Below are 13,986 nucleotides of genomic sequence, written 5' to 3'. Positions count from 1 at the left end.
TAATTAAAGATTTAGATGGAGTGTGAGTTCTTAAACATAATTACAGTGATGCTAAGACATGCAGAGCTTCCAGTATGGCAGATAGTTTTGAATTATGCTAAACCTCATGTTTGGGAGGGACACATGCTGTGTTTCCTTTTATCAAAGTCATCCGGTTATAATTTGAGCAAGGCTACTAGTCAGAGCCTGGGTAGTAAATCTAGCAGAGTTGTTTGCTCTATCGTCAATTTTGAGGGCTTTGTGAGCCAGTTCCAACTCATGAAACAAACTAATAGTGCAAATGTTGATGTCCTTAACGTAAAGTATTTCTTTAAGAAAGACTTCAAGAGTTAACTGCTTGAAGTTTGTTGAGAAACTGCGTAATCATGCCTTTTAGCAAGGAACTACCGTTGGAGTGTTATGTATTCTCTTCAGTTCTTTCTCTGATAAGAACATTCATTCACTACCAAGTTTCTTAAATGATTCTTGAAATTTCCTGAAATTTGAAGTCTTCTCATTCGCTTACTATCACTGTTCTTTTCAACTTTTTGTCTTCCTCCTTAACGATGTAGACTGATGCCTTGGTTTCTTGTATGTTTTTTCTTTGCAGAATTACTTGGTGATGTACTGAAAGATCAGCCGCAGGAAGCAGATGGAATTGACTCTGTAATTGTTGTGGATAATGTTCCCCAGGTTGGACCAGACCGACTTGAGAAACTGAAGAATGTCATCCACAAAATATTTTCCAAGTTTGGTAAAATTATCAATGAGTTTTATCCAGAAGCAGATGGGAAGACAAAAGGGTAAGTCATGATAACTCCTACTGGAAACAGGATTGAAACACTGCTCTGACTTACCCTTGATTATTAGGGTCAATACTTCGTGGCCAATTCTTATGGTGGCCTCATAGTTATCACTTTCTTCTACCTTAGTGTGTACGATCCTGACATCTAGTCTCAGTGACAAACAGAAGTTCCCAAGGGAGCTGAGAAGCTTAATAGCTCATTAAGCTACAGTGTGTTGGGGGGGATTCATTATAGAAACAGTTTAGCTGGGTTTGGAAGACAAATTTCTGTGCAGTACTAAATGAGGTTGTTTTGTTAACTTTCTGCCATAGCTAATAAATAGGTTAAAGGTCCATTTTAGTTAAGAACTTAGTAGCAGTGGATGTACTGTTTATTGCAAAATGGACTGTCAATATTCTGTCTCTGGTTGCCAGTGCTTATGCTTACATTAGTGACTCCCAACTTCCTTAAGTTCAGCAAGCCCTTCCCAGGACCCTTTTCCCCTTTGCCAACTTCTAATTCCTGTTCCTGGTTAATTGCAGCATCTGAAATTGAGAAGAAAGCCAACCAGGAATGATCAAACCCAAAGGGAGAGGGCAAGGGAAAGAAAGTTTAAGGGAGAGAAACCAGGCAAAAATTATCTGATAAATACAAGGTTTTACTGAGCCTTGTTACTGTGGTTGGAGTAGTATATATTCCTGGGTTTGGGAGGAATCCATAGTTTAGAAAGCATTTAAAAAGTGGGTTTTCTGGAGTGGAGGGATGGTTGATTCTGTAAGGCCAGTGTGAGAAGCATGAGAAAATTACTTTCTGTCTCTTTGAGGCAGTGTCTGACAGTCTTCAGGATGTTGTCAATTTTAAGTCGGCTGGGCTACAAGCTAGATTGTATTAGTGGCAAGAAGGAAGCTGAATTATATTTAATGTAATTGAAAAACAAGAGTGGTGCTTTGAGATGCCTATGACAGCAAGATTTACAATTACTAAACATGATCTGTCATTCAGCTGGAAAGAGCTGCATGCTTAACTTGCATGTTACTAGCTCTCATTGTTGTTCTGTGTTGCGTTGAACTTGCATTCATCACTTAGTCTAGCCCATTTACAGAAAGGATATCAGTTAAATTCGGGTCAAGTCCATACAGCTAAAACGTGTATGTGTGCCTGTGGCCAAAACAGAGATCAATTGCTTTTGACCCTAACTGATTAGGTACAAGACAAGAAGTTGTTTTGTAGATGCTCTGTACTAAGTTCTTAGTTCATCACCGTGGTTTCTTTTTTATTTTATTTATTTAATTTCTTCTTTATTATGAGCCTGTTATGTAGTCAACGATGACTTTCTACTTCGATCTTCTTTCGTTTAGGTACATCTTTCTGGAGTACATGTCTCCATCTCATGCAGTGGATGCTGTGAAGAATGCAGATGGATACAAACTGGATAAACAGCACACTTTCAGAGTCAACCTTTTCACAGACTTTGACAAGTGAGTGCAGCTATTGCGTGTTTCTGTAGATTTTGAGATTCTAATCAAGAGTGCCTGCACGGAGTGTAACCAGTCAAATTGCTCTTTCAGGTACATGACAATCAGTGATGAATGGGAAATCCCTGAGAAACAACCATTTAAGGATTTGGTAAGGATTTTTTTTAAAAGTGGAAAGACTATTCAGCATAATATGAAATGATTACTTTGTTGCTAGAGTGTCCATATGAAAATAGAAACAAAGCGTTAATGGAGTTGTTATAAGTAGCAGTAGTGATCGCATGCTCCTATTCCTTTGTTCTCACTGTTGTGAAGTGACAGGAAGAACTTAGTGGTTCTGCTTAGTAGTTCCACATAGGGTAAAACTTAAGAGTAAAACTTTAGATATTTGAGGCAAAGTTCTGTGTTTGTTACCACTAACTTTCTAAAAAGTCCTATGGAGGAAGGGATAGTTTTTAAAAAAACACCAAAAAAACCTTCAAGTTACTTCAGACAAGAAGTGTTAAACATCATCAAACTACCTTGGAGGTCTGCCTTTTTTTGATCTGTTCGCTTAGCCTCCAGTAACAAGTAGTTTGAATTATTTATTTTTACTTTAAAAACTTGTTTGCAGTGGTAAAACTCCAAAGTTGCCCATTATGTAAGACTAACTTCTACTGGCCAGGTAGATATTAATTTAGGGAATTTGTTGTCGTAGCCTTTGACTCACTAATAATCTTTTTTGCTTCTGTTTTTCTTAGGGGAATCTCCGATACTGGTTGGAAGATCCTGATTGTAGGGATCAGTACAGTGTGATCTTTGAGTCGGGAGACCGGACCTCCATTTTTTGGAATGATATCAAGGAACCTGTTCAAATTGAGGACAGAGCAGTGAGTGTCCTGGAAGTGCTGTACATTACAGATACACTGTCAGTCTCATTCATTTTATGACATCTTAGGTTTTTATTTTTTTTTTAAAAAAAGATTATATTTTTTTTCCCCATTGCTGAAATACTTTTTTCTTCTTTTTGAAGAGGAGTGGTAAAACTACATCCTTAAGAATTAGACTTAGCATAAAACAAATGTGAAGTTAACTTCTTTGCGTGTGTGGTTTTTTTTTAACTGGTCCATGATGCCTATTAGTTTCCTTCACCTGTTTATTTATAGGTGATTCAGAAAGACCTGAAAATGCACAGTCAGAGTTTGAGGAGTACTATTCATTAGAGCTGAGTATGGGCTTAAGTATGCTGCTTCTGATCGCTTTTTGCTTTTTTGCTGACTGCAGAGTTGCTAAGGAGGAATAGCTGGTTTGGTAATAGCATATAAAAGGGAGAGTTAGTGTGCCTGTCTGCTGCAGGCAGTTAACTTGTTGAGAACTGTTGGTATGCGGAAGCATTTTCTTTAATAACCATTACGCATTACAGTAGAAAGAAGTTGACTCTGGGATGATGAGTACTTTTGCTCATCACCATGGTCACTGGCTGTGGTCTATATTGCTGAAACCTCTCTAACTTAGCTGAAGGCCAGGAGCTGTATTATTGTTAAGAAATTTGAAATACTTGCCCTTACTTCTGGGAAGAATATGTTCTTGCTAGGGCTGAAAGACACCGAGGAAACCCAAGCCTGTTAGGTGGGTTTAAATGTTACTATACAAAGGTTGTCGCTGTACCTGGAAAATTTTTTTGGTGATCAGTAAGTTGAAAAAGTCTCAATTGACAGTTTTCAACCTGAAGAATAAGTATGGTGCATTATATGCATGAAATTAAACTCCACAACTAGTCTAAGATATCACTAATTTTGAGATCTTCGCTTAGTAAATGGATTTGCGAAATGTGATGCTACAAGCTACACATTCATTCTTTCCCCTTGAGGAATGCAGCATGAAATTAAACTTTTGTGTATACTTTTTTTTTCCCCTAAACCCAGCGGTGGACAGAAACCTATGTACGTTGGTCCCCAAAGGGCACCTACTTGGCTACATTCCACCAGAGAGGCATCGCACTTTGGGGTGGAGAGAAGTTCAAGCAGATTCAAAGGTTTAGTCACCAGGGAGTGCAGCTTATTGACTTCTCGCCCTGTGAAAGGTACGGAGTATGACATTGGTTTGGGCTAAGGGATCATAAGCATGAAGCACACACGTTCTGGCTGCTCTGCTTTCAAATCTCACGTGGTTGTGGTCTTCCGTTCTGTTTTGCCTTTGGAAGTGCTGTTTTTCGTGCATAAATCCTTAGAACGAGTGAAACTCTGCCTGACTTCTTTAACTTCAGGAAAGATACTTAACGTAATCTGGAATAATTGGTCTACAAAACTGAGCTGACAAGTTTCCTTCAAGATACTGTTATCCCAAGGGAGAAGACTGTATTTTTTCCTCTTTAGTTAAGTGGGATGTCTGTGGTTTAAGATTTCTAGTTCTCTGAAAAGTTGCAGTTGAGTAGCATCTGCCAAATCTGTAGTACTGAAATTAATTCCTTAAGCTTTCTTTAATGGTAAAGAGCTCTTTAGAGAAGACTAAAATAATTTTAGGACTGAGATGCATCTTGTTTTGCTTGTTTTCAAGTGACATATTTGAAAGCAATTAGGTTTTATGTTTTATTGTGTTAGAGAGATGATTTGTCTTTAAATGGAGAAGTCTATCATACCTATAGTTCAGGTTGGCTAAGGTCAATGGATTTATATTTGGTTCGAAACCAATGATGATCTTGTGGCAAAACTATATAGTAGGTAACAGCATGTTTGGCGAGTTCCCCTGTCTTGTAACTTCAGTATGGGAAGGCTTGCACATAAATCTAGAGTCTTTTCAGCCAAAGGGACACCAGGGAAGTACTGTATCTTGGGAGCTCTCTGCCTTTCCTCTGATTTTTCCCTCCTCTCCAAAAAAACCCATTAGAGAAGCTGCTGTTTGAAAGTGCATTGTATTTAAAAATTATCTGGGTGAAAGCCTGCATGTACTGACATATTAGATGAAGTTTTGATAGTGAAATTGGTTATTTCTTTTGTAGGTATTTAGTGACCTTCAGCCCTTTGATGGACACACAGGATGACCCTCAGGCTATTATCATCTGGGATATTCTGACCGGGCAAAAGAAGCGAGGATTCCACTGTGAAAACTCAGCTCACTGGCCTATTTTTAAGTAGGTTGAGAAACAGAATTAGAGTAGAGAAAAGTAGTCCTAGGCTTCGTTTAATAAAAAGGAAGTTCCTATGTAATATCCTTTCTTTTCATTTGCTTAGATGGAGTCATGATGGTAAATTCTTTGCTCGAATGACTTCAGATACCCTCAGCATCTATGAAACACCTGTAAGTTCTTGGTTTGTGGTTTTTTTTCATAACGCTTATTGCATTACATTTTTTTTCTTTCCTGTGGTATCTGTTTCAAAGGATACATTTTAATAATACACTCTAGAGCTGGACTTGAAGGGAAGAAATCCATTTGTTCTGGGCTTGTTCTTTTCTGGCTGAAAAACTTTAGCTGAGTCTGACAGTAAATTTCACACCACATTTCTAGAAGGACTGGACAGCTCAATATACTACTTATAAGGGTCAATAGGATCAAGGTTTTGTGATGCCTCCCAGCTGTCAGTAGCAGGTGAGTGCCAGGGTACCCAAAACACACTATAAATTGCAGCCTAATCTAGTCTGTTTTGTTTTTTCGTTATAATTCAGGCTGCTGTACTCACTAATTCTATACAGCAATTTTTATTTTATTTGTACTTGTGGTATATGTATGTTCATAATAAAAAATAGGGATACAAGATCTCTGAAAACTACACAATTTCCTAGTTCATGTGCTCTAATAATAAGAGTAGAAGGTGTATGTGTACGTATAAGGATATTACTAACTTAAAAATTCACACCGTTCTCTTTTAGTCTATGGGTTTGTTGGACAAAAAAAGCTTGAAAATCAATGGAATAAGGTGAGTCTATTCCTTTGTAAAGATAACTGCTCTCTTTAGTTAGAATCTTTGAGGCTTTGTTATGGTGACTGTTTATACTGTTGACTAGAGCAAATGGCCTCAAATTAGACAAACTGGCAAAAAGGAATGGAAAATTCTGCATTTATTGATGTCCAGAGCTGACAGTTTGTATGCTTTGAAATCCCCCTTTTTGGTACTGCTTAATCCTGTGTCTGTCTTGGGAATCCTGTTACTTCTCTACAAAACCAAACTGGAATGCAGTTTGTTAGGGAATATCTACCTAACAGGCTTTGTATGCTGGCTTAAAACAGTCTGCTGTGTACTGCCTGTTGGCAAGGAACGGGTTTGCTTTTGTGTTTGTCTGCACAATAGACACTGACTCCTGTGAGAGTTTTTGAGGTACCTCTCTGTAAAGCAACAAGAAAATTAAGTGTACCCAGGTGCAAAAAGATTGTCTCCAGTGTCATCTAATAGGGATTTTTTTGCTCATTGGTTTAATCAGCCTGTTTCGTAGATCTTTGGTGGTTACACTGGGTGTAACCCCTACTCCTGAGTGAAATGTACTGTTTCAATAACTGCGGTCATATAGCAAGTTTTAAATAGCAGTTTAAAAATCTGGTTTGGTATGATATGCGTAAGGTTATTAAATTGTCCTCAGTTGCTTGTCTGTATCTATCTTTTTTTATTGAGAGTTGATATTTGACTGCAAATTCAGATACAATGGTGAAAATGGTTTCTGCTTGTAGTATCTCTAACTATAAAAATTAAAATAGCATATTTTTAACTTTCTTCCTGTAGAGACTTCTCGTGGTCTCCAGGTGGTAACATTATTGCATTCTGGGTGCCTGAGGACAAAGACATCCCAGCAAGAGTGACTTTGATGCAGCTGCCTTCTAGACAAGAAATTCGTGTGCGGAATTTATTCAATGTTGTAGATTGTAAACTACACTGGCAGAAGAATGGGGATTACCTGTGTGTGAAGGTAGACAGGACTCCCAAAGGCACACAGGTATGTGGATTCTGATTATGTTCATAAAATTTGATTCTATAGCATGCTGACACCTCATTTTCTTGCAGTACTGTCTTGTAATATAGACAGTGTAAATTATATGATGTCAAAGCTATTTTTCAGTTTTCCATTTGAATTTGAGGCATATGGAGAGCAAAATGTATGTAATGTCCAGGATTTGCTTTGACTTTAGTGGTATCTTGGACTTGGGTGCGAGCTATATGCCTCACCTCTTTTCCTATTCATTGTTAAGCAGTTGTTGAACAACCCATAGGTCCTGCTGCACAATGTGCCATGCATTTATCTGTCTGAATTAAATTTCATAACGATCTGAAAAGAAACAAATGTTTTTGTACAATTCTTCAGTTAGTTTTTATCAGAACAGAAAATTTTTTATCTGCTCTCATTAAAGAAACAAATCTTGACTCTGTCCCTCATCCTGTGTCCTGACCTGTGTAGTTGTCTTTCTATGCCTAGCGATAAAATTATTTGCTCTATTGCTTCTGTGTTGGTTAATGAGCTGATCTTGGCCTTTACAGGGAGTAGTGACCAACTTTGAAATATTCCGAATGAGAGAAAAACAGGTGCCAGTGGATGTGGTGGAAATGAAAGGTAATTCCAAGTATTTCCTTACTTTTGTCCTTTAACTTTTTTGAGTAGACGCTTGCGTGTTTCTTAGAAATTCCTGTCAACATGTGACATAATTAGGAAGTTAACTGTCTTGATAGGAGCTGCAGTATTCATGTTGCAGGACGTCTCGTGTAAAAGTAAGAAATCGGAACTCTTCATGCTATTTGTGCTTGTGACTGACTTGAAAAATGACAGAACTAAAAGTCTGTTATTAATAAAGATGGAAGGGCTGATAATCTGAGTGTATTTTGTAGAAGATGGGACACTTTGGAGCTATTGTTTGACTGAAACACTTCACATAACTCCCTGCATTGACCTTATCAACCTGTGTTTTAAAAGATAGTCTGTATGGCAAAGTCTGTTGATGGGTTCCCTGTCTTCAGCATCTTCGTTTTCTTTGGTAACTGCCTGAAATCAAAACTTTGTATTGTCTTTTGACAGAGTTTTGACCTTTTTTTTTTTTTTTTTTGTTACAGAAAGCATCATAGCCTTTGCTTGGGAACCGAATGGAAGCAAGTTTGCTGTGTTGCATGGAGAAACTCCACGAATTTCAGTTTCCTTTTACCATGTTAAAAACAATGGGAAAATAGAACTCATAAGTAAGTGACTGAAAACCAAGTGAAAAGTGCAGTTACTATGCATTTTGCATGGCAATAAATGCGGTCAACTCAAAATTGTGGCTTTTTGTGGTGGATAGTGTGGCAATAGGTGCTATGTCTGACATTGTATTCTAGAAATCCAACTTTCTGGTGGTAGCTAAACTGTTTTCACTTTGAATCAGTCCAGGGTCTGGGAATAAAAGGCTTACAAGGCCGAATAATTTTGTGGCCTTGGGAAGTTCATGTGAGGCGATAGCACGGACTTGACTCACTCTAGATGAAATTTATTCCCAAGCTGGGTGTTGAGATCTTCCGATGTCTGTCTTCTGCTCGCTTTGGATGTTCTGATGCTATGAGGTTTTGTCTTCAGCTGTGTAGAGCTAAGGGCTGTTGCTAGGACTTGCTTGCAGAGTTCAGAAATGTCTTTTGAGGAATGGATGGAGTTGACAGCTTGTAAGCTAACTGATAGCATTGGATTAAGATCTTTATCTTGTTTCTTTCCAGAAACGTTTGACAAACAGCAGGCAAACACGATATTCTGGAGTCCTCAAGGGCAATTTGTAGTGTTGGCTGGCCTCAGAAGGTGAGTATTGCACAGGTTACTGAACATGACATTCATTTTAAGGAGGAAAAAGGCTAGAATATCTCATCAAGAAATCTTTGGCATCTCCATGAATGCTGCATTACTGTGTGTTCCTGATACAGCTTGGCAAAAGCAAAGGAAAACAATGATGTAGCTGAGTCCCTTGTAACTTTTATTTGCTGTTTTTGCCATGTCAAATGAAGAACGCATTATTCATTCAGAAACACTTTTCAGCTGCTTAAGTTAAATACTGACTCTCAGCTAATCCAGTTTGCACTGTGCATGTGGCTTTTATAATGCATTTGTTGTCATAGCCTTGTGCCTCCTTGTGGGCAATACCTCTTAATGACAAAGCTGTTTTGTAGAAGAGTTATCAAGAAAGTTGTGTGTTAGAGCAAGTGAAAATTATTTTTATCAACCAGTTGAGTAGTGTTTGCCTTTACATGCTTTCAGACAAGTGCTGCTGTTGATCTTTGAAATCTATTTTTTTTTCTTTAATCTTGTCTTCACTACTTAAATATGTTTAAATACATGATTGTTAAACTTCAGCTGTAACTTGTCTATAGTATGTGACTTTAAGAACAGAAATAAAATGGGTTAATGGTCACTGAACATAGAAATAAAAGTGTCATTCTTACTGGAATTCTTGTTTTTATTCCTCATCTTGCTTTCTAGCCACAGAGACTGGTATGGGCCTGTTTCTTGGCTGCTATGAAAATTTATCTTTGTAGTGAAGAGTTGTAAAGATGCAGCTTGTGAAATGCTCTTAAAAAAAACAGGCTATACTAGTGTGTAAAACAATCTGGCTCGTTTTGTCTTTGCAGCATGAATGGTGCCTTAGCATTTGTTGATACATCTGACTGCACCATGATGAATATTGCAGAGCACTATACAGCTTCAGATGTGGAATGGGATCCTACAGGCAGATACATTGTGACTTCTGTGTCTTGGTGGAGCCACAAGGTACTAATGCTTGCTTTTTTTTTTTTCCTTTTTTCCTCCTCTCTCTTCCAGAGGTATTGCAAGGAACTATTGGTTAGGAAAAAAAAAGGATGCCTGTCACTGATCACGTGCTTTAAAACCTGCACCATAGTTTTATATGTCAGTTTCTGAACATGAGTATTTATTTGGGCCATTAGTTTCACTGGTTGTCCAAAATATGTTCTGGAAGGGAAGTTCGTGAGTCTAAACTGAGTGTCCTTTTTCTGAATTTTCATTATGTCTTTAGTGGTTTGAAACTTGATCTCCTTGTGGTCCACACAGAACAGCAGGATTTATTGGACCTGTCATTTCTGTTGCATGGTTCCAGCCACTGCATTGTAATATTCTCCTGTACAAGTATGGAATCTGAGATTTAAGAATATGATAGAAGGGCTGGCTTAGTTTCAAACTGTTGTGATCCTCCAGAAGGTAACTTCTTGCAAAACTTCAGTGGAACAAATATTTTGCTGAGGAATTTGACTGGTGCAAGGAAGGCACTAACAAAAAGAGCACCCTGGTTCTGTTGGCTGATGGTGCTGACTTTATAAAAAAGACCCTTAAGACATGAAGTGAGGACTACAGTGTTAAGTTATAGCTTATCTTGACTGAGATGGTGCGCTGCTCTTCCAGGTGGACAATGCATATTGGTTATGGACCTTCCAAGGCCGTCTACTTCAGAAAAACAATAAAGACAGGTTCTGTCAGCTTCTCTGGAGACCCCGACCAACCACCTTGCTCAGTGAGGATCAGATAAAGGTAGTGTATTCCACTGACTCTGCTGACATTGATTTGGTGTATAAGCATACTTGGTTTGCTCCCTCTTCTTAAGGATGAGGCTTAAACCGTTAGAGAGTTACGCAACTGGCTTTCGCCCTGAATTTGTGAAAAAACATATTGCTGTAGGGGACCTCACTTTTGGGAATGACTGTAAATATTAACTGTTCTTCAAGCTCGGAATAGAAATGGTAACCAATTGTTCTTACAGTTAGGGTACAGTGAAAGAGTATAAATAATAACAAAATTGAATTTAGCTGTCCAGGCTTCACTGGTTGCATATGTACAGAAGCATTTACATGATCTGTAAGCCAGGAAGAGCAAATGAAATTACAGTGAAGGGAAATTGAGTAGAAGAGATATGTTATTAAAAAATGCATAGCCTGCTTTGGCCTACCAAAGGAGTTCTTGCAGAATGTGATGGTTGTGATTGCTAGTCTGATATCCTAGTTGAAATAAAATTCCCTGTTTAACAGCAAATTAAGAAGGACCTGAAGAAATACTCCAAGATATTTGAGCAGAAGGATCGCCTGAGCCAGTCCAAAGCTTCAAAGGCAAGACACTTTCGGAATTTAATAATGTAGACTAAATTCTTGTAACCAGTCCTTAGTTATTTTGTAATGGTGATAAGTGAGTTAAATTTCTTTTATAACAAACACCTGTGTTCATCTGAATCCAGATGGTTAGAGTTAGTTCCAATAGGTAGCACAGAGTAGATGCTACCAAACTGTCAGGTTAAACAGTAACGAATCTGGAGAGGCACTGATGTTACCACATTAAGCAAAGGTGGTAAAATTTTGGGGTTCTTAGTGAGTTGCTGCATTAGCCAGTCTTTAAGAAAAGCTCTTTAAATTAAAAAGAACCCTCACCAAAACAGCTTTTTGATTACATAGGAGAAGGATCTTTTTTCTTTTAAGTCAGTAGAAAGTATGTTCATGAGAAAAAAATTTCACTGGCTAACAAAAGTATTGCATGTGGATTTGATTTACTGGGGAGGTTTAACGACCTCTTCCTGCCTCCATAGGAGCTAGTGGAAAGGAGACGTACAATGATGGAAGAGTTCAGAAAGTACCGCAAGATGGCACAAGAGTTGTACATGGAGCAGAGGAACGAGCGTTTAGAGCTTCGAGGAGGTAAGCCACACATAGTACTTGTAAAGACTTGCTGCTTCCTACCAAATAATTACCCTGTTCTGGGGATTCATCCACTTCTCTCCCTCCATTTCCTGCCAAAGCTAGTCCCTTGTTCTCTAAAGGTTATTTATACTTTTTATCCTGAATTGCAACAGGATTTTTTTCTTTTTTCTTTTTTCTTTTTTCTTTTTTCTTTTTTCTTTTTTCTTTTTTTTTTTTAAAAATGGGAGAAAGCTGAAATATTGCTGGCTGCCAGATTTTGGTATCTCTGTTTTACCTCACCTCTTTATGCTTCAAGGCAAGCATTGACTTGACCTTGGGATAAGACTGTGAAGAGATTTGGGTGTTAGATTTAACCAGAAAATCCATAGAAGCCCTGTGGTGGCAGACAGTAATGTCTTGGTTGTCATTTAATGAATTTAGCATGTACTTGTTACGATTTAAAGCACCAAACACCTGTTATTTCACTGCTAGTTTGAGGACTGTTTCTGCCAAGAGCATCAAATTTTTCCGTTACTGCCTTGTTTGATGCATTCAGTGTCAATGTTTTCTCCATTCCAGGGGTAGACACAGATGAGCTGGACAGCAATGTTGATGACTGGGAGGAGGAAACTGTTGAATTTTTTATCAATGAAGAAATTATTACCCTTGCAGAACCAGAGTAATTAACAAAACTGTGGTAAGATAGCATACCTCTCAGCAGAGAGAAACTTTTTCTGTCAGCTGTTGCTATAGATTCAGTAATTAGCTGGAGAACGTTAGGTCTGTTGCATGAGTGAATGTGGTGTTCTCTGAGTTGGTTTATGTTTTCTTTGTGGCTAGAGGGGACAAAAGCTTTTTTTTTTAAGTAATTGCAGATGGTCAGATTTATGAGTTGTACTGAGCAGAGTACTTTGTATGCCCTGTCTTGCTGGAGTGATCAAACCCACAACAGGGTCAAGGTCAACTTCTAAACACAGTGTATTGCAGACTCTGTAAGTTCTGTCAGTAGGAGGAATTGTAGTTAGTAGGAGAGACAAATTTTGCCTTTTGGAAGAAATGCATGTTAGTTCAAGACTGGACAAAGTTTAAATACTGTACTAAAGATTATACAGCAAGTTGACTGGGGACTGATAAACTTTGAGTAGATGTTTAGATATCCACATAAACTCTGTCACCACTTTCTAGAAATGTTGGGTAAAATTCAGGTAGTAGCAGATTCTTGTGTACCAACTGTCACTGCTTGTGGCTGAAATCTTTTATTTAATCCAGTGCTTTTCTCAGTTCCTTTTTGTGAATTCATATTATGTATTTGTATGTTGAAAACAGAGGCTACTTTCAGCTTCTGTTGTAGGAAAAGTAATTTAGGGAGCTTGGTATTGTATTGAGGAGGGAAAAGATTTTGCTAGCGAAGGCACTCGCATAGGCTTAAACCCTGGAATGGGTTCCTGCTCTGCCAGGTTTAGGGCTTCACTGAAGGAAGAGGAAGGGGAAGTATGCCTTTTGCTGTTGTAAGTCACCCTACAGCTCTCTAGCCTCCAGCTGTCTAAGGAGTTCAAGTAAAATGAATGGTATATCTCTTGGACCTGTAGAGAAATTAATGGCTTTGATATCTTTGAATATATTTGGATCTGGCTTATCTGTGTCCCATACATGGGAGATCCTTTTATGGAAGGAAGAGGGAGAGAAGCTGCTTAGCATATGGGTTTAAACATCAGTTTAAGAACATGTGAAACACATGTTTGTGTAGCCTTTCACCAGCTAGCATCTGTAGTGAGATTGAGCTGTTTGTATAAAAGCACGGTTACTAACTCACCTCTTTTTTGCTTTTCTGCAGCACCACCATATCTCGTGCTGAAAAGAAGTTAATTCGTTTTCAGAAAGCCTACATCAACTTTGGAATTTTTAATCCATATTCTTGCACTCTGGAAGGGTGGATGCACCAGATTTTCTCCATTCTGATACATTGTAGTGCCTTTAAGTCTTGCTGCCTCCTGCAGTGAGATACTGGAAAGGCGCTGCTTTTAAATTTTTATTCCTTTTTTTTTTTTTAGGGTTTAATTTTTTTTTTATTTTTTTTTTCCCTTTTTAAATCATTTTTTTTTATTTTTTTTTCCCTTTTTAAATTCACTACTACCGGTATTTACTTCTTGACTCCCGTGCCGT

General features: G+C 38.1%; 1 protein-coding gene across 1 annotated transcript; it reads left to right on the top strand.

Annotated features, from left to right (window-relative positions):
- Positions 1-589: 589 nt before the first annotated feature.
- On the top strand, positions 590-13,891 carry EIF3B (eukaryotic translation initiation factor 3, subunit B; the record flags this gene model as incomplete). The annotated part of the gene is made up of 18 exons (XM_009700039.1): positions 590-782; positions 2,123-2,242; positions 2,333-2,390; positions 2,980-3,108; positions 4,144-4,301; positions 5,217-5,348; positions 5,449-5,515; positions 6,086-6,132; positions 6,931-7,141; positions 7,681-7,753; positions 8,248-8,370; positions 8,875-8,953; positions 9,778-9,916; positions 10,565-10,690; positions 11,185-11,262; positions 11,733-11,841; positions 12,403-12,520; positions 13,658-13,891. Coding segments are annotated over 17 exons (1,946 nt in total), but the record flags the coding sequence as incomplete, so codon positions are not given.
- Between the last annotated feature and the right edge of the window lie 95 nt (positions 13,892-13,986).

The sequence above is a fragment of the Cariama cristata genome, unplaced genomic scaffold, assembly GCF_000690535.1.
Source record: "Cariama cristata isolate BGI_N322 unplaced genomic scaffold, ASM69053v1 scaffold20195, whole genome shotgun sequence".
Taxonomy (NCBI): domain Eukaryota; kingdom Metazoa; phylum Chordata; class Aves; order Cariamiformes; family Cariamidae; genus Cariama; species Cariama cristata.
This window is presented reverse-complemented; position numbering and strand designations above follow the sequence as displayed.